General features: G+C 42.9%; 1 protein-coding gene across 1 annotated transcript; it reads right to left on the bottom strand.

The window, feature by feature from the left end:
- Positions 1 to 8410: 8410 nt before the first annotated feature.
- On the bottom strand, positions 8411 to 22663 carry FASLG (Fas ligand). The gene is made up of 4 exons (XM_029618847.1): positions 22039 to 22663; positions 21906 to 21951; positions 17200 to 17256; positions 8411 to 11118 (listed from the first exon to the last, which is right to left on the bottom strand). The coding sequence occupies exons 1-4, from the start codon at positions 22300 to 22302 to the stop codon at positions 10724 to 10726; spliced, it is 762 nt and encodes a 253-aa protein (XP_029474707.1). The 5' UTR covers positions 22303 to 22663; the 3' UTR covers positions 8411 to 10723.
- Positions 22664 to 25437: the final 2774 nt, after the last annotated feature.

Below are 25437 nucleotides of genomic sequence, written 5' to 3'. Positions count from 1 at the left end.
CCCCGCCCCCTAAATGCCGCCTCATCCCGCCACACCCCCGACAGGAAGCCCCGGGACTTTACGCGCGCCAGCCTATGCAAAATAGGCGCGCCAGCGCGCGAGGGCCCTGCACGTGTAAATCCAGAAGGATTTACGCGCGCAGGGGTTTTAAAATCCGCCCCTTAGCTTTCACGAGGTTGGCCGCACGTTTTCAAGGCACTTTTACCCCTTAACAGTATAAGGGGTAATAGACATGTGTCAAAAACACACATCCAAATGGGTGCTAAACAGGTCACTCTGCCGAGCACACCATATTGTATCGGCCAGTTAGTCAGCTAACTTAACTCCTCACAGAAACACCCCGAAAACACCGCTACATCATCTGCGTAAAGTTTAGCTGGATAAGTGCCCAAAATATTAAAAAGTTTACTTTTAGCCTGATAACTTATTTATTTATTTAAGGCTTTTATATACCGACTTTCTTGATACAGATCAAATCAACTCGGTTTACATCGAACTAAGCAAAACTATAACCAACAATTCAACAAGAGACATTTAGAAGGAGCATAAAAGTTACATTATAACAAGGTTGCCTTAACTGGGAGAAGGAAAAAAAGAGGGGGAGAACGAAATAAATTACTATATACAATGGAGTATGGGATGGAGGCAGAGGCCAAACCTCATGATAAGTTGTGAGCAAGATTAGCGTTTGATTATTTACATAAGTGATATGATGATTCTAAATCAGGCTGTAGAGCTAGTAGCTGGGAAGGCTCGGCAGAATAGCCATGTCTTAAGTTTCTTTTTGAAAGTTAGTAGACAGGTTTCCTGCCTGAGGTCCGGAGGCATGGCGTTCCAAACTTGTGAGCTATCTGACAATGCCCCTGAATATGGACCCACAAAGACTAGGATACACTCCATGAAATTAATAAGTAGCACATTTAAAACAAATTGGAATTGTTTTTCTCTGAAAGCAGAATTAAGCTCTGAAATTCACTCCCAGAGGATGTGGTAGTGTAGCTGGGTTGAAAAACGTTTTGGACAAGTTCCTTGAGGAAAAGTTCATAAACCATTTTTAACAGGTAGACTTGGAGAAAGCCACTGCTTATCCCTGAGCGAAAGCAGGAATCTGCATTTGGGATCTTGCCAGATGTTTGTGACCTGAATGGGCCACTGTTGGAAACAAGATACTGTATTTGATAGTCCCTTTGTGTGACCCCGTGTGGCAGTTCTTAAGTTCTTATAATCTTGGAATCTTCCTAGAGATATTGGTCAGACAATTAAAATTCAGAAATTATGGTTGACGACTTGTGAAGTGCAATAAAAAATTCTATATTATACTTATAATATTTCAAGTTTATTAATTTACAGAATCAGATAAATGTGTTAAGTGTCAAAGTGACAAGGAAACCTATGCACCTAATCTGGAGGGGAGCAGTAATTTAAGATCCAGGGAAGCCAGGTTTGAATCCTGTTTCCCCTGCAGATGCTTCTTAGACCTTGGGCAAGTCACTTTGACTTCACCTTTTATTGCCTCAGGGACAACTTTAATAATTAAATTCTCTTGGGCAGGGAAATAACTACAGTACCTGAATTGTAACTTGCCTTGAGCTTGGGTTTTGAAAAGGGAAGTGATTAAATCTTTAAAAGATAATTTAAAGACAAGAGAAGCTTGATTATTTCAATCTACTTTGGACAAACTATGAACCTACTTTCCCCCCATGTTTCCTACTGTTATATGAGAAGAATGAAAATATCTTCTCTCAGGAAGGGAGAAAAGATGAAACGCGGGAAGCTCCAGAGATCAATGGAGAGAATGAGGAAATATTTACCATGTTTTCCTGGGTATTAGTAGAAAAGGGAAAAAAATGTTAACTAGGGCAAACCCAAATGGTTCCCCTCAAGATCTCATGCCTGTTACTCTTATTAAAGAACTAAGAACCAGCCTTTTGGTTCCTCTGCAATCAATTAATGCATTAGTACAAGATGGAATTTTTAACCCAGTTTTAAAAGAAATAATTATTCATCCAATATTGAAACAAGCTATCCTGGAAAATAATGTCCTGAGTAATTATAGACTGATTCCTCATTCATCTTTCCTTGGTAAATTAATAGAATGTGCTGTAGCCTTTCAATTACATGAGATCTTAGACGTAGATGGAAAATGCTTTCTCTCTCAGTAACAGTCGGGGGTTTCAGCATGGAATCTGCCCTGATTGCTGTTGTAAATGATTTGTGATGAGAACATAGGGAAGAATATCTTGTAAAGTGGAAGGAGACAAGGGAGGAAATCAGGATGGTAAATACATGAGCAGAAGAAAAGGCTGCTAAGCCGGTAAAGCAAGGAGACCAAAACATTTCTCAGTGAAAGGAGTAAGAGTTAGAATTGTAAGACTGAAAGGAGACAGGGAGCCATAAGAAATGCTAAACAAATGTGTGTCTTCTGTGTTCACTGAGGAAAACCTTGGAAAAGGACCACTGCTGGTAGGCAAGGGTACGTATGGGAGTGGAGCAGATACCATTACAGATGAGTGTGCACATGTGGAACTGAGAAACCGAAAACGGACAAAGCCCTAGGGCCAAATGAGGTACATCCCAGGATACTAAGAGAGATCAGGGAGGTTCTGGCAGGTCCACTGAAGGACCTATTCTGTAGATTCTTGGAAACAGGGGTGGTGATTGGAGAAGAGCAGGTGGGTCCCTCGTTACAAAAGTGATAACAGAGAGGTAAGCTATAAACCACAGGCCGGTTAGCCTTACCTTGGGGTTGGTAAAATTAATGGGGACTCTAGTGAAAGAAATGATAGTGAACTACATACAGTCCCAGTGGAGGCTGCAGGAGCAGAGACAGAATGGCTTTATCATAGTAAGGTTGTGTCACTATAGCAAATGTGATTTACTTGCATTTCAGCAAAGCTTTTGATCCCGTCCCACATAGAAGGCTGAAAGATGACAGAAGGTAGTGGAAAATGGAATTCACTTGGAGCAGATAAAGGTGATTAGTGGGTACCTGATACTTCACGCATATCCAGCATAGCTCTCTGCCTCAACGGCAGGGGAGAAAGTCTGATACTTCACTTTCAATGCATATTCAGCATAACTCTTTGCTTCAACAGCAGGGGGAATGAAGAAAGGTGGATCTATATACAGACAACAACCAACAAGGACTGAATTACATAGTCTGGGTAAACGTAAGCATGGGTGTAGCTTGCTTCTTGCGGCGGTTACTACCCCTAACTAATTAAGCTAGATATTTCACTTAGATGCAGTTCCAACACTGCTCTCTACATTAATGGTGGGGTTGGAAGGGAAATAGAACCAAAAGGTTACTAAGAGCCAAGTATGAGAAAAAAAAAAAGTGAGAAAGCTTGCTGGGCAGACTGGATGGGCCGTTTGGTCTTCTTCTGCCGTCATTTCTATATGTTTCTATAAACTTGACAAAGTGGAGTTGAAAGACAGATTGATCCGGGCAAGCTACAGCAACTTCTGGTGGAGGAGACATTTGAGAGACATTTTTTAGTTCAAGAACAAGTGTGAGATTTACTATTGTGTTTGCTTTGCAGGAGCAACCACTTGAAAAGCATTATGTACTTGAAGAAAAGTTTGTTTCATAGATTGTATTCATACAAGTTTTTTATGGGGCAGTGTGTGATTGGGATAAAGTTGTGAATGGTATGTGTGGTTTGAATGAGTATTGGTGTAATACTTTTTGCTTTCAAAAGCTTTTTGTGTAAAAGAAAGAACTTTTTTGCACAATATACATATATATAAAAAATATTACCGATTGAATAAATGATCAAGATTGCATTAGAACAGATGTATTATGATTTTTTAATTATTGGAATCAATTAGTGAGCTTGATTAAAACATATATGGCCTGTTTTGATAAAATAATATTGCAACAATAAAGCATATATATCTCAAATCAACCCAATGAAACCGTACCATAAACAAAGTCACATTACAAAAATGAAAAACAAATATAAATCAAACAAACATAGGGTTTTGTCTGAAACTTCATGAACATAAGAACTGCCATACTGGGTCAGACCAAGAGTTCATCAAGCCCAGTATCTTGTTTCCAACAATGGCCAATCCAAATCACAAATACCTGGCACAATCCCAAATAGTAAATAGATTTCATGCTGCTTACATGCAGGGATAAGCAATAGATTTGCCCAAGTCTACTTGGTTAAAATGGTTTATAGAATTTTTCTCCAGGAACTTGTCTAAACCTTTCAAACCCAGCTATACTAATTGTCTTTATCACATTTTCCGGCAATAAATTCCAGAGCTTAATTCTGCATTGAGTAAACATTTTTTCCTCTGTTTTGTTTTAAATGTGCTACTTAGTAACATCATAGAGAGTCCCCTAGTTTTTTCATTTTTTTTTTTAAGAGTAAGCAACAGATTCTCATTTACCCATTCTATTCCACTCATGAATTTCTAGACATCTAGCTTATCCCCCCTCAGCCGTCTCTTCCCCAAGCTGAACGAACAGCCCTTACCTCTTTAGCCTTTCCTCAGAGGAACCGTTCCATCCACTTTATCATTCTGGTCACTCTTCTCTGTACATTTTCCAGTTCTTCTATATCCTTTTTTCTAAAGCAGTAACCAGAATTGCACAAAGTACTCTAGGTGCAGTAACACATGGAGCAATACAGAGGTATTTTGATATTCTCCATTCCTTTCCTAATAATTTCTAACATTCTGTATGCATTTTGACCACCGCTGCATACTGAGCTGCCAGTTTCAATGTATTGTCCTCAATGACTCTAGATCCTTTTCCTGGGTGGACACTCCCAACATTAAACCTAACAATGTATAACAACTATTTGAATCATTTTTCTCCATGTGCATCACTTTGCACTTGTCCAATCAAATTACAGAAGTATAATAAAAACAAGCTCCCCATGCATGTTTTGCTGGGATGGCCCTGGCTCTACCCTTTTCCCGGTAGGGTGTTGGGATTTTGCCTCATACGCAGCCTTATCCTGCTTTCTGGACTCCTGAAATGATGCCTCCCCACAGAGGCCCTTAGTAAGCCTCACCTCTAGCCTTGTTAAACTCCTCCTTTACCCTTGCCACACCTCAGCCCTATGTAAACCAGCCTTGCCTGTTTTTGTCTTCACATGGAGTTACGTCTGGCTCTGTGACCTGACCCTTGTTTCTTGCCTTTGGGCCTTGTAGCCTTGTCTTGCTTTGTGACCTTAAGGATTTCTAGCCTTGTTCCTTTCCTTGCAGCCCTTGGGCCTAGCCTGCCTTGAGGCCTTCTGGCCTCATTATCTTTTATCTTGCTGCTCTGAGGCCTTAAGGCCTGCTCCATCTACAGCCTTGTAAACTTCAAGCTTCTATGGTTTTCTGTTCTTTGTTATCCTTATGCCCTGTCTGAATCCTGCCCTAGTCTGCCTTATTTGGTCTTGTCCTTGGTTAGTTTTGTCATGCCCTGGCAGTCTTGTGTGTTCTAGTATGTGGTCCAGTCCTGCCTATACAAGAGTCCTGTCCTTGCCTTACCCTGTGTCTTGTCTAGTTCCAGGGCTGGATACTGGGCAGGACTTGTCTCCAGTCTTATCTAGCCTGCCAAGCCTCGTCTCCAGCCTTGTCTGCCTGATGCAGCCTGCCAAACCTGGTCTCCAGTTTTATCAGCCTTGTCCAGACTGCCAAGCAGTGCTGGTGTAAAGATGTTCTTTACCCTGGGCAGTGACATCTCCCTACCACATGATCTCTCTCTCTCTCAGTGATCTTGCTAATGTATGAATCGCGCCATGCATGCCCTCACTTTGATCACTGTGCCCTGGGCAGCCGCCTAGTTCGCCTAATGCCTCCCGCTGGCCATGTTGCGAAGCCTCGTCTTCAGCTTTGTCTACTTGGTCCAACCTGCCGAGCCCTGCCTGCCTTCTCCAAGCCTAGTCATGTTCTAACCTGTGCAGCTCACTACTACCCATGATGACCTGCCACCCCAGAGAACTACCTGTGCCCAGAAGGCGGAAGACCGGCCCTTGTCTTGCCCTGAGTCCTGCCTTGCAGTCCGTGCCTCTCCCCAGGTGGGTTTCTCAGGAACCCCTGATATAGGGAAATGTATATAAACTGTGGGGCGTGAGTGTATGTTTATTCACATTGAGGGGAGAGGGAGGGGAGATAGAGTAAGAATATTGAAATTAGTGTTTTGTATTGTTTTTTGACAACCATTTAACCCATGGAAAATATCTTTGAAAAAATGTTGCCCCTGTAATCATGTCTCTTCTCTTATCAGAGTTTCATAACTTCTGCAATTATATTTTATAGCTTATGCTTGTAGCTTCGTATAATGGGAACAATTGCAGTCCATTATCTTTGCAAACCGTTGGGATGGCGAAACTGAACCACAGTATATAAAACTCAATAAATAAATACATTATTTGCTATTTTCTTTTGATACTTTCACCCATACTCCCAGACTTCTGTTATTCTTCAGTACATCATTGTTATTTTAATGACATATTTTCAAGATACTGCTAATGCTTTCCTAATACTTAACTCATCTAGAACCCCTGACTCTTTCACAATCATTTCTAATCTTAATTAAATTCCTGCAGTTCATTTGCAAAGATGCCATTCATAAACTATGGTGCAGATCAAGCTAGCTTTGGAAATGTTTTCAATAAAACCTGCTTTAAAATCATTTATATAAACACCTTACAAGAGTTGCAAATGGATATCCTTTTATACAGAAGAGGCAGCTTTAACTAGCCTGCTACATATCTCTCTAAACACAGGAGCAAATAAAGAATTTCATAGACCCAGTTTCTACAAAAACTGAATTTTATTAATTTATAGTTAGATACATATATATTAAATTGACTTAAAAAATTCACCAATAATTATACAATCTCTTACATATGCAGGTTTATACATATATGTTTATATATGCATATACACACACATATGTATAAAACAATATTGCACTATTTCTCTGCATTTGAGTCCAGTACCAAAAGTTGCAGCCTGACATCTTTGATTATGGAAACACCATTAAAAGTCTGTTTCTCACACAAGCCCACCTAGTGATTAACATGGTAACAAAATGGCACTCGAGAGATGCATGAACTGCTGTAGAAGGCATATACTTTAGCTACTTCTGGAAATTAACTTAACTCCCACTCTCCTACTCATGTCCCCCAATATCGACAGTAGTAGGCAGGTGAGACTCCAGAAATGGACTTGCATTGATCCAGATATTTGGAGTTTAACAGCATTGTTTAGAAAATCAGGGTGACGATGGAATCTATATAAAACAATGATACTTTCACTTTGTGTTGGAAAGCTGGACAGCTGACTGGAAAAATAAAAATGGTGAGATGGGGAAAACATAAGTGGCAACTATCAAGAAACTTGCATGCCAACATTGCTAATAGCTTCTTAGATGCTTTTACTATCATTTTCTATAAAAAGACACAAAACTAAAATTAGCATCTTGGCCACTATATGACCGTCTCAGGATTTCTTGTGGACTATCGTGGGAGCAGAGTCCTTTCTTGCTAACCTCACTCTCTTACGTGCTGAGGAAGATTCTTGATGAAAAGTAAGCAAAAACATTTCTGAGTAAGTCTACAGCAGAAAATGGCAGACGACAAAGATATTCCTTCAGCTTCAGAATGACAGACGCAGCTCTTTTGTCCAACAGTAGGGGAAATGCAAGTGAAAGACACATTCAGTTCTTGCTTCTCTTCTCACCTTTCTGGAAACCTACTCTACTTCCTCTTTTCAGTACTTTACATACCCCATAAGAATGTAAAATGGCATTTTACATTTAAAAACAATATTGCAACACTAAACCATAATCTTTCCAAAATTGGACAAATTATTGTATACTAGGGTATCACAAAATGGTTTCCATATATGCCATCCAAGCCAAAAAAAATCAATATGTTGTCATTGGTATGAAAAAATATACAATCATATTCGATGGATGAAAGGAAAATAATTTGAAACTTTCAGCCAAAATAAAAGCATGATATTTCTTTTAAAAGGGAAACTTTCATAGTACCAGACTGGAATAGACTGTCACATAGCTATTGACATCATAGTTTGTTTTACTGCAAGTAATTTAATATAGTCAAGAAATGTTATTACCAGGATGTTATCATTCATTATTGGGAGACTGGGTTTGGTGGTTCATTTATTAAAATAGGATGAGTACAGCTTTATGACCTTATGTCAGTACTAAAAGTTGCTATGATCAGGTCCTTGACCCAACTGCTTATTGAGCTGGCATGGGCTGTAGATGCTACAGGCAAGCCCTATGATGAAGTTCAGGTGTTAAAGAAGGTGAGCCAGGTACAAAAAAATTAAAATTGAATTTTAAAATTATAAGGGCATAAGCAGTCAACAATATATATATATATATATATATATATATATATATATATATATATATATATAGTAAGAACAATAGTAGTAGGTTTCCTTTAAATTTGTTGGGAAAGCTTCATTGAGTGTGGTGAGTTTGTGGTTTCATTTAAATGCTGGAGAGGGAATTACTGAATGTTTTCTTTTGCTGGAATTGCAAAGACTAGGTTGGTATGCTTTATATAAGTTTTTCAGTCAACGTTGGCAAAGCCTAATCTCTGCGATTCTTTAAGTTTACCCAGCTCTTCTCCATAGTTTCTGCTTAAGATATATTTGTTTAATGGATCATATTGTATGAAGCAAACAGTCAAAAAGGGTAATCGACAGGTTCAAATCACAGGCAGAGTTCCCCTGATAAAAAGGGCTACAGGTCTCCTTCTTCAGAACAGATACTGGAAAGTCGATATTCAAAACTAAACATTTAAATAGATAACCTGGAGTTAGATAACTTGGAGTTAGATGAAACTCTTTTCAAAACCTGGCATTAGGTACCATAGCCAATTTTGATGATAATTTACAGATTACAGTAGTAGGTCTGCAGTTTTGTTTTTCAGTTCTTTCAGCACTCTGGGATGTATACCATCTGATTCAGGTGATTTGCTACTCTAGTTTGTCAATTTTCCCTATTACATCTTCCAAGTTCACTGACATTTGTTTCAATTCCTCTGAATTATTACCTTCAAACATCACTTCTGGCATGGGTATCTGCCTTACATCTTTCTCAGTAATGTCAACGCAAAGAATTCATTTAATCTGTTATTGCTTTGTCTTCTTTTAGTGCCCTTTTTATCCCATGATCATCTAATGATTCAACTGATTTCATCCAGGCATTTTGCTTTGAATGTATCTGAACACCTTTTTATTATGAATGTTTGCTTCCACAGCAAGCTTCTTTTCAAATTCTCTCTTTGCCTTATCAATGCATTGCATCTGCCAGTGCTTAGGCTGTTTCCTGTTTTCTTCATTCAGATCCCTTTTCCATTTTTTGAAAGATTTTCATTTGGCTCAAAGAGCCTCTCATCTCACTTTTAAACCTTGCTGGAAGTCATTTGTCTTTCCTTCCATCTTTTTTAATGTGTGGAATATATCTGGTCTGGGCTTCCAAGATGGTATTTTTAAACAAGTTCCATGTCTGATGTAAACTCTCAACCTTTGCAGCTGCTCTTTGTCATGGCTGTGAGCAACCAAAGTCAACCAAGGCAGAGGTCAGAACTGGAGAATCAGGCCAAGACAAAAAAGACAGACAGAGAGAAGACACTGAGGGTCAAGACAGGGCAAGACGGACAAGGCAGGTGGACAGGGCAAGGCAGACAAGGCAAGGTGGACAGGGCAAGGCAGATAAGGCAGGGCAAGGACATGGACAAAGTAAGGCAAAACAATAGGATAACGAGGCAGGCACAGGGACAGAAATATAAGACATGGGAAAAGTGAGACAAGGCATAGGGAGTAGCAACATGCACTGCAAGGTGGGAGGACCTGTTGCTGAGGCACCAGCTGAAGCACGGCTGGGGTTTAAATCCCTAGCCAATGCTGACATACTGCAGTTCCTGCTGCAGAGCCTATATTAGGTGTCGAGTGACGCGCTTGTGCAACTAAGGCAAGGGATGGGAGCTGAGAAGGAAGGCAGTAGAGATGTGAATCGGGCAGTCATGGGGCTGTCCCACAGCCAGTCAAACATTATACTCTCTTCAGTTTTTTCCTATTTTCCTCATTTTATCATAGTCTCCCTTTTGATGTGAGAACAGAAATAAGATAGGCTTCTTGAGTAATGCAGACATTTTCCACCAAGCAAAAATAGAAAGCCCACATTCCAAAAACATATTTAGAGTTTCCATTCATATTCATTTTTATAACTCATCAAGGGTCAGTTACAAATGACTGTAGGCTTTCAGCATAAACAATGGTAATACCTTCCATATTTCCAGTTGCATTTGTGTACAGGGTTCTGCTCCTCTTTGTTATCTTGCTCCAGTTCCCCTCGTGATAACTTTGTTCCTCTCATTGAAGTCTTATCTGTATGCCTCGTGTTAAGCAGGATTTTCCTCAATTTCTGGATCTTCTCTGTTCTTGCAATCCATCTATGGAACAAGCTGACATCCAGGAGTCCTCTATGTTGATATCATTGAAAACCAGACTTTCAAACTCTTTTGGTTACGCCATCACGTACTATTTCAGTCGCCAGCTCTACTGGTATGCACCACCGTTCTGCTATCTATTTGGACCACTGTCTCTTATAAGATGCCCTGGTTAAGGGTATCAAATAAATGTGGAAATAAAGTCTGGGCTATGTTTTGATAGTTCTTGAGAACCACATAACATTTTTCTTGTGCAAAATTGTTGAAAGCCACTTAAATCTCTAAAGCTTGTATAAGCCAAAGAATGTCTTCGACTCTTCAAAGCCAACAAAATTTACATCGGAAACATTGACATGCACACTGTCAAATCTGGTTAAGTTAAACACTGCTCCCAAGTAACTGTTCCTTGCCCACATGCCGTTATTCCCACAGTAGTTTGTCTTCTTGCCCTCCATCAGTGTTAAATCTTTGGGGTATCTTGGAGTCCTTTTGAACACCGTGTGGCTGAGAGGATGGTTCTCGCACGACTTCCATCGGAAATAAATCATGGAGTAGACAAAGTAAAGGCCTGTCTCATTAATGACCAGCCCTGTGTTTTTGTATTGAACGCCAGCGGTGAAGGTGCGGCCGTACGTGTCCTCCCACTCCAGGGGCACGGATTTACTATTTTCTTTGCCTAAAATCAGAAAATTAACAGTAGAGTTAGGGAATGATTGTGCACATCTAGTTGTGTGTTTCCACAATAGATGAAGGTTCCAAAATCATCATACAAAGCCTTTTATGAAAAACCACCATTATATAAATTTTCAAGAAATATTATATCAATCTTCGGGACCTATTATGTAAATATATTTTTCTTTTAGAATTTTAAGAGCTGCTTCAGAATTTGAGTGCAAAGATGCAGCAGAAGATCAATGGCCAATTGCATAACATTAATGCCACAGTCAGTTGTTTTCTCAGTGGCTGATATCACAAAGCTACGATGACAGTTTATTATTATGAACTAGTGAAAAAATGCCTTTTACATACAGCAACAATTAAATACATAATTGTCATCTATTGGATGTAGGATTTCTTCTGTTTACTCATGACAGAAAAGATCAACATAACTAATTTGTGAGCTGTCAAATGTAACAGGAAACCCTTCTCACGCTTATTTACTTTCTTTTCTTCTGCACCTATAAATCATGCTAGCAACAAAACTGTTGCCCAAGGCAATGTACATCCCGTTTAGCACATCATGTCAACAGTTCCAAAATTAAACCACAACAAAATAAGTCCTGCTGGTAAGACCATAAAATGGTGAAAAACCTGAATTAATCAGGCTCAAAGACCTTCCTAAAAAGTCATGTCTAAGCCTTTTTTGAAGTGCCCTAAATTTTGGTGGAAGCGAGTCCTCCTGGCTAGCAGATTCTACAGATGGGGAGAGGGAAAAAGCTCGCTCTCTCTCTGGTTCCTGCCAGCTTGGCCTTTGACACAGATAGGATACACAAAAGTACTTCCTGAGAGGATCTCAACTGACTTGCAGGGTAACAACAATTCAACCTGCTTGTTAAATAAGAAGGGGCAAACCTTTACCAATGGAAATAAAGCAGTTATCTAATGAGTGGCCAGCTTATTGATACCTCATTGCACGAGTACATTCCCAGAGTCACTGGTGAATGCAATTATTCATCCATTGCTTAAAAAAAAAAAAAAGCCACGGCTAGACCCTCTCATGGTTGTATCGAACGTAACTTTCTTGGGTAAAATACTTGAATGCATGGTGGTATAGCAATTGACTCAGGCGCCTAACAATGACATTTATTTAGATATAAATCAGTTGGGATTTTGCAATGGGGATAGTACAGAGGCTGCCCTATTATCCCTACAGGATGACATAGGGAGAAATGCAGCTAGAGGCCCATGAGGCTCTGGTGATTCCTCCTGACTTCTCAGTCACCTTTGACACCATGAACCACAACATTTTGTTATATCACTTGCGGGTCCAAAATATTAAAGGGAACGTGCTGAGATAGTTTACTTCCTTTCTAAATAAGGTTATGTTAGGACAATCCTGAGTGCCCTTACTTTTCGATATTTACTTCAAGCCATTAGGGCATTTGATCAGAGATTATGGATAAGACTTCCAGGTATTTGCAAATGATATTCAGTTTTATTGTAGTTTGGGAAAGAACCAGTTGGCGGCTTTTAAGAAATTGCACTCCTGCTTGACTGCAGTCAGCAATTGGCCATGCTCATATAAATTAAAACTCAATGTCTGTCAGGTTTCACATCGCAGTTGATGCTTGATGATATCCTTTTATTAGTAAAGTCTGAAGTGAAACTGTTAGTAGGGATGTGCTGTCATTTGAAATGAAATAAGAAGTGTCAACATGTTATATTTTTAAACAGAAAAAAAAAATAAAACAAAAAGTTGCTCTTTCTCTATTTTGCTTTGTGCTCCTCAGACTTTCTCCCCACCCTCTCTACCGGCCTCCACGTACTCTTCTGCAGCCCCTTCTGGACCCCTGAACTGCCTCTTACCCCACTGGAGAGATAAAAGGGGCAGGCCTGATCCTTAGTCACTCCTGCCCTGCAGCCGCTGTTTTCCAAATGATGCCGTCTCAAGAAAAAGCAGCAGCGGGGCAAGAGTGAGTAAGGATCAGGCCTGCCTCCTTTAATCCCATTGGAGGGGTAAGGTGTGGTCAGAAGGGACGATTCATTTTCATTCATTGTTTTGTTTATCCTTTCTTTTTCTGTTTTGTTCTGCTCATTTAATTGATTTAGCTAAGCAAAATAAATTAAGCAACAAACAGAAAGAAAATCAAAACTAAACAATACTAAACCTTTTTTTTTTCCCAGTGTTTACCCCTAAATTCTAGGAGTAATTATAGACAGTGATCTCAATGTGAGGCTCAGATCTCCAGTATAATTAAATCATCTTTTCTCAGTTGCACTTAATTCTGCAATTTAAAATCATATCTGGAGTACAAAGATTTGCTCAGTGTGACCCATTCGAATTAAACTACTGCAGTTCACTCTATGCAGGTCTGACTAAAACCCAACTAAATAGGTTACAATTTGTCTAGAATACCTCGGCCCATATTCTTCTAGGATTAAAAACTCAAGACTATATCATTCCCACCCCAGATAAAATCCATTGCCTTCTGGTCATTTATAGAATCCAATTTAAGGCCTTGCCAGGGTCTGGGCTTCCATTAAGCAAACTAGGTGGTCATCTATAGCACCAACATTTTGAGGGTGGCAAAATCCCGCCAGTGCATGGTCCAGAGGGGGTGCTGTGCCAGAGTCAATACAACCAAAGACAGGAGCACTGTGCTGGAGCCACTGCCGCTGGTAAGAGAAAGCAGTGTGCAGGAAGACAGGAGCACTGTGCTGGAGCCACTGCCGCTGGTAAGAGAAAGCAGTGTGCAGGAAGACAGGAGCGCTGCGCTGGAGCCACTGCCGCCGGTAAGAGAAAGCAGTGTGCAGGAAGACAGGAGCGCTGCGCTGGAGCCAATGCCGCCGGTAAGAGAGAGCAGTGTGCAGGAAGACAGGAGCGCTGCGCTGGAGCCACTGCCACCGGTAAGAGAAAGCACTGTGCAGGAAGACAGGAGCCACTGCTGCCGGTAATAGAGAACACTGTGCAGGAAGACAGGAGCGCTGCGCTGGAGCCACTGCCGCCAGTAAGAGAGCGCACTGTGCATGAAGACAGGAGCGCTGCGCTGGAGCCACTGCCACGGTAAGAGCGAGCACTGTGAAGGACAGGAGCGCTGCACTGGAGCCACTGCCGCCAGTAAGAGCGAGCACTGTGAAGGACAGGAGCGCTGCACTGGAGCCACTGCCGCCAGTAAGAGCGAGCACTGTGAAGGACAGGAGCGCTGCACTGGAGCCACTGCCGCCAGTAAGAGCGAGCACTGTGAAGGACAGGAGCGCTGCGCTGGAGCCACTGCTGCCAGTAAGAGCGAGCACTGTGAAGGACAGGAGCGCTGCGCTGGAGCCACTGCCGCCAGTAAGAGCGAGCACTGTGAAGGACAGGAGCGCTGCGCTGGAGCCACTGCCGCCGGTAAGAGAGAGCACTGTGCAGGAAGACAGGAGCGCTGCGCTGGAACCACTGCCGCCGGTAAGAGAGAGCACTGTGCAGGAAGACAGGAGCGCTGCGCTGGAGCCACTGCCGCCGGTAAGAGAGAGCACTGTGCAGGAAGACAGGAGCGCTGCGCTGGAGCCACTGCCGCCGGTAAGAGAAAGCAGTGTGCAGGAAGACAGGAGCGCTGCGCTGGAGCCACTGCCGCCGGTAAGAGAGCACTGTGCAGGAAGACAGGAGCGCTGCGCTGGAGCCACTGCCGCCGGTAAGAGAGAGCAGTGTGCAGGAAGACAGGAGCGCTGCGCTGGAGCCACTGCCGCCGGTAAGAGCACTGTGCAGGAAGACAGGAGCCACTGCCGCCGGTAATAGAGAACACTGTGCAGGAAGACAGGAGCGCTGCGCTGGAGCCACTGCCGCCAGTAAGAGAGCGCACTGTGCATGAAGACAGGAGCGCTGCGCTGGAGCCACTGCCGCGGTAAGAGCGAGCACTGTGAAGGACAGGAGCGCTGCGCTGGAGCCACTGCTGCCAGTAAGAGCGAGCACTGTGAAGGACAGGAGCGCTGCGCTGGAGCCACTGCCGCCGGTAAGAGAAAGCAGTGTGCAGGAAGACAGGAGCGCTGCGCTGGAGCCACTGCTGCCGGTAAGAGAGAGCAGTGTGCAGGAAAACAGGAGCGCTGCGCTGGAGCCACTGCCGCCGGTAAGAGAGAGCACTGTGCAGGAAAACAGGAGCGCTGCGCTGGAGCCACTGCTGCCGGTAAGAGAGAGCACTGTGCAGAAGCTGATTCAATAGATCAGTTGGGGAAGGGAGGTGCACGACCCAAAGGTTCACCTAGGTAGGAGTGAGAAAACTGGGGGGTGGGCCTGAATAATCCTGGAGGGAGGGGCACGCTGGCTGACCAATCAAGGGAGAAAAAAACATGGCTAAGCTGTGTCATGGAGGCACTGCAAGTTGAGAAGGCAGGAAGCTGCCAGAACCCATGGCTCATGGTAAGCAGGCCACAGCTTAGCCTTGTGCCTCTTTCAGTGGACGGGGGAGAGAAGCAGCTCCTGCTCTGGTGAGCCTGGGAGGGGAACAGCTTCCTCTGCAGCAGATCTGCACATGGGAAGAGACATTTTGGTCTTCACCACCCAGGAAGAGGAGCCACCCTCAAGCTCCGAAAAGTGTCTGTGAGTGGATCGGGTGAAACCAAACCGAGGATTTGCTGTTTCAGCGACCACCTCTCCCTTCCCTTTGCCCCCAGATGTTTCTCTCTTTATGAAAGTGGCCTGGGATTGTCGCTCTCCGAACCTCAAAACACTCACCAAGCTTTTGGAGGCTGTAAATAAAAGGAGAGGAGCCTGCCCTCATGCTCGGTTCAGCCATCAAGGTGCGACTGTGGGAGAGGAGCAGTGGCAGAAAAGAGGAGGAGAGGGGCTGCTCTGGCCTGATGCTGAGAAAGTAACCAAACTTTATATTTCAGGTGCACTGCAGCCCTGTCCCTTTGATGCCTACAGAAACTGTATTTCTCCTTCCAAATGCAGGAATTAGAGGAATAAACTCACGGCCCTGGTTTTCTCCAGAGTCCATTGGATGGCGACTCTCACATTATTGCATCCTCGTATCTGTTTAACACAGTATGGCAATAGGGAAGCCAAAAATAAGCACACATTCGTGCAGAAACACAAACAGCATTTCTTATTTCCTTCCTAACCAACGTCTTCGTGCTCTTTTTTACCTTAACGTCCAGTAACCCAACTCAAACAATGGCTCATTCTCAAACAGGCCGATGCAGTATCAGCGCGTGAAACACAGGCGTCCCTGATCGAGCGCCCATCGACCTCCCCTGGGCGCACAATGCAGCAGCTGCTGCATTAAAAAGGAGATTGTATAGCCCTAGCGCCTCATCAGCGTCGGGTCCCCAGGGGACGTGGCTGTGCACAATGCTTGCTAACTGAGCGTCTGTTTTTCTAACCTGACCACCAGCAAGACCTTTTTCAAAAGATATTTTTGTAAGATTTTCCTTTATTTGGTTCCTCCAACTTAATATCGTCATAATATTAAGTCAGAGGAGCTACAGAAAAGCAGCATTTTCTGCTTTTCTGTTAACTTTTGGGGGATCCTGAAGACTTAACGCACGTTGGGTGCACATTTATTTTGTTCATAAGGGGGAGGAATAGCAGATTGCCTCATCCACGTGGCATTTACCTGTGATGAGCGCTATTAGCTGCGTGCTAGTTTGGACACGCGTTTAAGACGCGCTAATCCCCTTATTGCGTAAGGGGTTGTGGACATGCATCCAACCGCGGGTTACCCTGCAAGCTAGCCTGAGCGCAGGGTAACGCATCGGCCTGTGAGCGAGCGCAGGGTAACGCATCGGCCTGTGAGCGAGCGCAGGGTAACGCATCGGCCTGTGAGCGAGCGCAGGGTAACGCATCGGCCTGTAAGCGAGCTATCACGCTCCTGACTTTCAGCATCCCCTGCATGACTCTTTCACACATTTAAAGTACAGCAGTGACATCCTGTGGCTGAGCGAGAAGAGACAGCTTGCCTTTATCCAGACATTATCCTAACCAGCAGTGCTGTGCTGCCTTCCTCCTGGGAGCTGTGAGTGCTACTTCTGCAGAGTCCCCATCGCCAGTGTGGAGAGTAATCTAGGTCTCCTGCACGCCCTCAGCAGCCACTAACCCATGAATCCAGCGAGTCCCACGTACCTGTTACATGGGCTGCCTGCATCACCTTCCTCTTTTCTGAGCTGATATCTGGAAGTCCTGCATAGAAAAACCAACAAGAAAATCCCAGTCAGAGAATTCACGGGATCAGATAAAGCTGGAGCAGCACAGGGAGACTAATGTGCCCATGAAAACAAACAAGGTCTTAACCACCTGAGGATAAGAGCAGCGAGGCTGGGAGAGGATGGGTTCATAGCCCGAGCCCCGTCCCAGAAGAAGATCTGGCATAGAATTTATCTCGTGCCCAGAACGCGTTACTTTCAGGAATTACCATAGCGCTGAGCACCATAAATCATCACAGCATCTCACATTACAATCTCTGTAGGCTGCAACAACATTTACTGGAGCAACCAAACTGATGTGGTAATACGGTGGTTTTCTCTCAGAGCCCAGTGGAAGAAAATCACTTAATCCTCATGACCTGAAGAGTAATATCTTGATTTGAGTTTTCATTACATGCAGATAAAAGGCAATAGCTGCCAGCCATAACCCCTTCACATCAAATAAAAGCTAAAATGCACTAGTATACCATTTTAAACCACATTAAAATAAATATGGCAAAAAAAAAAAAACCAACCCATGTTGAATTTAAATACATTTAATGTGATGGGTGGGCCTGCCTGCTATTCCTGATGAAAAGATAGAAGTGCTGTGCTGGCTCCATATCAGCTCTGTCGCTCTGTTTCTCCCTCATTCACAGTGCCCACTCTCTCCTTGCTCACTTCTCTTCCTCCCCCGCCAGCCCATCTTCCAGCTGCTCACGTTTTCACCTCCCCCCAACTCCCCTTGCTGACTTTTCTCCTCTACTACCCCAATTGCTCACTCACAGAGCCCCAATTGCTCGCTCTATCTCCTGCTGCCTCAGTCCTTTGGAGCTCTGAAGTACCTCCCGTGTCTCTCGCCCATCATCACAAGAGCAGCGCAGGTATTGCATGGCTCAGAGTAGCTGAGGGCAGTGCAGAGCATTAATGCTGGATTCAGGTGCAATGCTTCCTCCCACCACTAGAGGGCAGCTTACACCAGAAGGAATGGGTGTGTGTGGGGGGTGGGAACAGGGATGCAACTCAGTCACTGGCATGTGCTGGCTCATCAAGCTTTGCAGATCCCAAAGGTCCCTTCTTTTGGCAAAGAGCTTGTGGGGCCTCCTAAGGTTGCTCACTGCAAAATATCTTTCGTTGGTCCAAAAAAGGAACCACAACCTAAAAAATCTCTATTTTTTTTTCCCAAAACCAGTATGGCAACTAGAAGTCTGCACTGATATATTACACTGTTATATGTCACTCCCTGGATTTACTCTCTCACAATATATTATGCCATTTTAGCATCACGTTACTCACTGGCATTAGTATATATTGCTAAATATTGGAATATATTACTGCGAAGATGTAGTGCATAATGCCGCACTATATCACAAACACCATGAAATTAATGTACTAATTTATTGCATTATGTGCCAACATTTATTTTAATTATATTCCACTTTTGGTGACACTTCAAAGTGGATCACATTCAGGTACTGTATTTCTCTATCCTCAGAGAGTTTATAATCTAAGGAGGGAATTCTCATAGGAGTTATGCATGTAAAAGTAGCAGTTTTCAAAACTCCATTTGTGTGTGCAAAAACCAAGTTTTAGGCGCGTAACTCCTTTTGAAAATTACCTCCATAGTTTGTACCTGGGGCAATAGAGGGTGAAGTGACTTGCCCAAGGTCATAAGGAGTGGCAGTGGAATTTGAACCCTGGCTTCCTTGATTTGAGGGCTGCTGCTCCAATCACAGGCTGTTCCTCCAGATTATATATTGTTTCACCGAAGGATTATAGCAATACACATGAACTGAGAAATTGCACTGGTGATGGTATCCAATGGGTGTGATGGAGGGATCTGCTAGATTGCAGTGTCAGGTTCTAGAACAACTTTTATATTAATAACAAGTGTCCCTGCAGAAAGAATGTGAAAAAGACATCAAGTCTCTTTAATTCCATCTTCCTCACCCCAGCATAAGGGTCACGTTTAGCAATCTTTGGAGGGGAGAGAGCAACATGGACTCCCTGTTTACCTTGACCCAAGTGAAGAATGAATTGGGGTTACAAAGAAACCTCAACTGCTATGCCCACCTTTTCCAAAATGAAAGTCAACAATGAGCAACCTTGAGAGTCTTTCCCTAGGTCATAGGACAGGAAGCTGAATGCCCTACATGGCAGAGCCCAGCACTTTGAAAAGTTGGCTTACTATCATTGCTTGACTGCCCTGGTATGTGCATTACCCTTTGACTGCACAACAGAGTGCAGTTAACTGCCAAGATAGCAAAATACGGGGCCAGCACCATATCTCAGTGTCAAGGAAATCTGGCTTTGATTCCCAGTCAACTCTTCCGTGTCATGAGCTGACCAGCATTCTCAGCCCTTGGGATAGAAGAAAGTCTCAGCCATCGTGCAACAGTGACACCTAGTGGCTGAATTTAGGGCCATGATTGCAGGGATCTGGAAGGAGCCCTCATGCATGGCTCTGGCCAGGGACTGTTGCTGCACCGATTGGACTAAAGAAAGTTGGGAGGGAGATATAAAATGGAGGGGGTGGGGAGATAAATTCCATAGAGGGTTGCAAATGAAGATTTGTGGTGTGACATACCAGCCCTGACTCCAGCTGAGCTGGAAGCCCAGAGTAGGAAAGTGCCAGGATCAACATAAAAAAAAGCCAACACAATGTGCTACACGGTCTGCTAGCACATGTTATACTGCTGCTATCTTTCAAAACAGTTCTCACATTTTTAGCAATTACGGTATTTGTTTATAAACAAATGAAGCAATATTTAATTTTCACCAAATAACGCTTCATCTAGATAAAATGAGTGACCTCAGGTCCCTGGGCAGGATAATTTATTGCACGATATCAAGCTGTATTCTCTTCTTAGTTCATCTGCACATGCACACAGAAACCCTTGCATACGAGCTCATCCCAAATGCAAGACACAAAAAAATATTCAGTCAAGAAAAGAGCAACTAATCATAACACAGCAAATAACATAACTAGGACTAGTACACAGGAGCCCAATTTTATAACAGAGCTTAGAGCTCCAGCCCACATAGACTTCAGTCATAATTTTCACAATGGACTTACGCACGCCTTTGAAAATTAGCGGGAAGGCGCGAATCCTTGCGCGGCAGAGGCACAGATCTGAATGCTCACGCAGACGTATACGCACACATCTTTGGTGCTAGAAAATCCGCACCTGTCAATGGTTTCCCCGCCTCCTGGGAACGCCTCTTTCAAGTACATGGAAAAGTATGCGTGAAATTGCTCCCACGCGGACTCTTATGTGAACTAGCATAAGAACATAAGAAATTGCCATGCTGGGTCAGACCAAGGGTCCATCAAGCCCAGCATCCTGTTTCCAACAGAGGCCAAACCAGGCCCACAAGAACCTGGCAAGTACCCAAACACCAAGAATATCCCATGCTACTGATGCAATTAATAACAGTGGCTATTCTCTAAGTAAACTTGATTAATAGCCGTTAATGGACTTCTCCTCCAAGAACTTATCCAAACCTTTTGTGAACCCAGCTACACTAACTGCACTAACCACATCCTCTGGCAACAAATTCCAGACTTTATTGTGCGTTGAGTGAAAAATAATTTTCTCCGATTAGTCTTAAATGTGCTACTTGCTAACTTCATGGAATGCCCCCTAGTCCTATTATTCGAAAGTGTAAATAACCGAGTCACATCTACTCGTTCTAGACCTCATGATCTTAAAGACCTCTATCATATCCCCCCTCAGCCGTCTCTTCTCCAAGCTGAAAAGCCTTAACCTCTTTAGTCTTTCCTCATAGGGGAGCTGTTCCATTCCCCTTATTTTGGTTGCCTTTCTCTGTACCTTCTCCATCGCAATTATATCTTTTTTGAGATTTGGCGACCAGAATTGTACACAGTATTCAAGGTGCGGTTTCACCATGGAGCGATACAGAGGCATTATGACATTTTCCGTTTTATGTGCATATTTGCTTTTGAAAATTTACGTCAGTGCTTTTAAGTTGCCTAAAGACCCCAGAAGTTATTTATCATTAGGTGTGGCATAATTCAAATAAAGGATTGGGAGGTATTCTGAAAATCATTAGTGAAGAAACACAGAAGAAAATGACAATAATTAGAGTATTCAACAAAGACCAAGGACACTAGTGCGCTGTCAATTGCCAAAGGAATTTGGCAAGAGAGTAATGGGGGAGGGGGGAGTGTAGGGAGGGAAAGGGAAGAAGAGGATGGAAGAGAAAAGTAAAGAAAGAAAGAATATGAAAACCATAAAAAAAGTTGTGGCCAAAAAGGAATGTGATGAAGAGTGAGAGGAGAAGAACTCAGATGTAAAAAATGCAAAAGAAGCAAAAGAACATGAAAGGAAAAAGAGGATGAAAAGAAAAAAGACATGAGAAAAGGAGAAAAAACTAAAGGGATGAATGTTGAAAGTCAAAGAAAAAGATGAAAAAGGAATAAAACAATGGAAAGGATAAAGATGCAACAAGGAAAAAATGAAAGTAATTTAAAAAGAAAGAATAAATATGGAAAAAATTAAGGAAGAGAAAAGATGACAAGGAAACAAAGGGACATAAATGCAGAAGAAAATAAAAAAAGTACAGCTTAGGCAGTGACTGACGTATGTTGCATATTCAACCACTTGGTGCATAAAAATCTCTCACCAATGCGTTTCTCCAGGGCTGGGGTTAAGTGTCCATCGCTGGTAAACTAAGACAAAAATAAGATACAGTTTTAAGTGAGAGCTTTTACCATCTCTAACTTACATAAAGGATTGCAGATTGAATGACTGAATACCTCTTTAAGCTGAGCCACTTCATCCTGCATCTGGAGAACTTTGTAGGTCCCCACTCCCACACCTGTCAGTGCCAGCAGCACCAGCAGAAACACAACCCAGAGGCAGAAGAAGGTATTATCCCTGGCTTTCCTGGCCTTTAACTGCTTCCTAGGTGGGACGGGAGGAGGTGCAGCCACAGAGGAGCAGGCAACGGGAGAGCTGGCGTTCCCTTCCACCAGGAAGATCTCAGGATAAACATAATGCAGGTTCTGCTGCTGCTGCATGCTGGAAAGGGTCTGGTGCTCAGGGGACGTCTTCTGCAAACTGACTTGTGTGTGCACTAGAAGGAAACGCCGTCTTCTTTATACGCCTCCCCTACCTACACCTACTCCTCGCTGCCTGAAACCTAGCTAGAGCAATATCACACTAAATGTTTCCACGTTTTGCCACAGCATCAGCATCTCCTGCATGAAGGGATAAAAGCCAATCACATGCGGCTCAATAGAAGACAGCAGGATTGTGCCCAAAATATTGTTTCATGTTTTTAATGATTTTTATTTGCCAAAATAAAACAGTGACATAGAAACCAAGAACGTGACAGTAGATAAGGATCAAAAAGCACATTCAGACTTCCTGTTAAAGTGGCAGACCTCAAGTGATCTCTAGCCGCACCTTCACTCTTTTGTAGTTAGAAAACCTCTGCGCTTATCTCATGGTTCCTGTTACCATTTCCACTGGGAGCTGGTTCTATGCATCCCTTTTTTATGGAGAAATATGTTCCAGAGTTCCTCCTCAGTCTTCTCCTATAATAAAGTTATAGGAAACTATTTATGCATTTTTTATACTTGGTATTTGACTGTTTCTATCATATTTCCTTTCTCACCTCTAAGAGCAGTTCTAAACCTGCTGTGAAGATTATTTCCTAATATAGAGGTAATTTTAAAAGGAGTCACACTTGTAAATTCCTCCCTTTCCCACTCCCCTCCCCTCTACTATTGCTCTACTACGCTATTGTTTTACCTATTTATCAGTTTTACTGTATTATTGTTATATTGTAACTTTCCTCCTTTGAGTTTTTTGTAAACCGGCATGATGTGTTTCACGAATGTCGGTAAATAAAAGTTAATAAATAAATAAATAAACAAACGTAACATTATCGTAGCCATTTTAAAAAGCCATTTACGTGCATGTACTTACACATGAATATCCTGCGGGCAATTCAATGGCATATAATTCAAAAGAACAAACAGGAGCACTACTGCACGCAAATAATCTCAGCGAACCGCAGAAAATGTGCAGGAAGAAGTTCAATGTCCACACGAAGTTCAGTAATGTAGTGTTTTCATTTTAAACGGCAACTCCACAGTGTATATTATAGCAGTTTAAGGTGCAAAGCGGGTCCCCCGACAGACCCATGTTTCGCCGCGAGGCTGCATCGGGAGGGACAAACGAAACTTTAGTTGTTCTATGTTCAGCGTCACTGGGAGTTGCCGTTTAAAATGAACGCACTATTATTACTGAACTTCGTGTGGACATTGAATTTCTTCCTGCACATTTTCTGTGGTTCGCTGGTATAATTCAAAAGCCCATTTACATGCATAAAGTGCATTTAAACATGTAAAATCCAATTTTAAGCCTGTAAATGGCTTTTTTTTTTTTTTTTTTTTTTTTTTTTTTTAAGGCCCTTAGTACACTTTCCCTGCTTGCATGACAAGGTGCATTTTCCACTCCCAGGCCAACTCTCATGGCCCCAGTCTCCAAGCCCTATGTAAGGTAGGTGGCCTGCTCCCGCTCTTACTGCTGCTCCTATCTCTGGCTTGTTAGACTCCAAAACAGAAAAGCAGATAAAGTGAGTAGTTGACTACAGTTAGGAATCTTCTTGGCTTCTGAACCCAGCAGGGAGTTTAAATGTCACATACTGCCATATCCACAAGCACTGGAGACAAACACTCTCAGACTACACGATAAAAATCGGTCCCAGGTCAAAACTGTGTATTGTTGCATAGAGCAGAGTCCTGGACCCTCCTCGCAGATCATCTGTTGCTTCCTACTCCCGCTAGCTGCCATTGCCTTCTGTTTGATGTTATCGGAGGAGGATGCCTTGAGTTCCCATCCTGCTTCATATCAGACCTCCACCACCAGCATGCTAGTGCATTCCTTCTAGAACTACAGCACCCAGACGTCTCTCTTCCCCCTGGAAGGACATTCCTGTCTCAAATTCTTTTTGTGACCTGGTAGTCATCTAACTCTTCTGATATGTGAATTGTGCCACTTTCCCCCTCCTTTTCACTTTACCTAAGAACATCATAAGAACACGCCATACTGGGTCAGACCAAGGGTCCATCAAGCCCAGCATCCTGTTTCCAACAGAGGCCAATCCAGGCCATAAGTACCTGGCAAGTACCCAAAAACCAAGTCTATTCCATGTAACCATTGCTAATGGCAGTGGCTATTCTCTAAGTGAACTTAATAGCAGGTAATGGACTTCTCCTCCAAGAACTTATCCAATCCTCCTTTAAACACAGCTACACTAACTGCACTAACCACATCCTCTGGCAACAAATTCCAGAGCTTAATTGTGCGTTGAGTAAAAAAGAACTTTCTCCGATTAGTTTTAAATGTGCCACATGCTAACTTCATGGAGTGCCCCCTAGTCTGTTATCTGAAAGAGTAAATAACCGATTCACATCTACCCGTTCTAGACCTCTCATGATTTTAAACACCTCTATCATATCCCACCTTGGCTGTCTCTTCTCCAAGCTGAAAAGTCCTAACCTCTTTAGTCTTTCCTCATAGGGGAGCTGTTCCATCCCCTTTATCATTTTGGTCGCCCTTCTCTGTACCTTCTCCATCGCAATTATATCTTTTTTGAGATGCGGCGACCAGAATTGTACACAGTATTCAAGGTGCGGTCTCACCATGGATGTGCTTGGGGAAACTGTGCGTGCCTAGCACGTCCTTGGCATTACCGTTGCTAGTAATAGCAGTGGCTATTTTGTAAGTCAGCTTAATTAATAGCAGGTAATGGACTTCTCCTCCAAGAACTTATCCAATCCTTTTTTAAACCCAGCTACACTAACTGCACTAACCACATCCTCTGGCAACAAATTCCAGAGTTTAATTGTGCCTGTAAGGTACAAATCTCATCACATATCCCCTCTTTTTGTATTGTCCTTTGGTCTTCGTCTCTTGGTGGGCCTACCATCTCCCTAGCTGGAAAAACTGCATTTTGATGATCTCTTCTGACGCAGTATAAAATCTTAAAAGTTATATACCTGTAGGTGAGCTTAGTCTTCATACCCTCATGAGGTGCATCCACCATAAAGGGGCCTGATCGATTAGCAATATGAAAATCCTACTAATACATTAATATTTAAGAATTTGTGCTTGCAAATGCAATGTTTGATACCGCATGCCTT

Source organism: Rhinatrema bivittatum, chromosome 10 (genome assembly GCF_901001135.1).
Source record: "Rhinatrema bivittatum chromosome 10, aRhiBiv1.1, whole genome shotgun sequence".
Taxonomy (NCBI): domain Eukaryota; kingdom Metazoa; phylum Chordata; class Amphibia; order Gymnophiona; family Rhinatrematidae; genus Rhinatrema; species Rhinatrema bivittatum.
Note: the sequence above shows the minus strand (reverse complement) of the source record. Positions and strands in the feature narration are given on the sequence as shown.

Bases quoted from the DNA above. Each gene is read 5' to 3' on its own strand.
- FASLG (XM_029618847.1), bottom strand. From the start codon at position 22,302: ATGCAGCAGCAGCAGAACCTGCATTATGTTTATCCTGAGATCTTCCTG. The intron at 17,257-21,905 runs GTGAGAGATTTT...TTTTCTATGCAG, and splicing joins AGCCCTGGAGAAACGCATTG to GACTTCCAGATATCAGCTCA. The intron at 11,119-17,199 runs GTACGTGGGACT...TTCTGATTTTAG, and splicing joins GCAGGCAGCCCATGTAACAG to GCAAAGAAAATAGTAAATCC.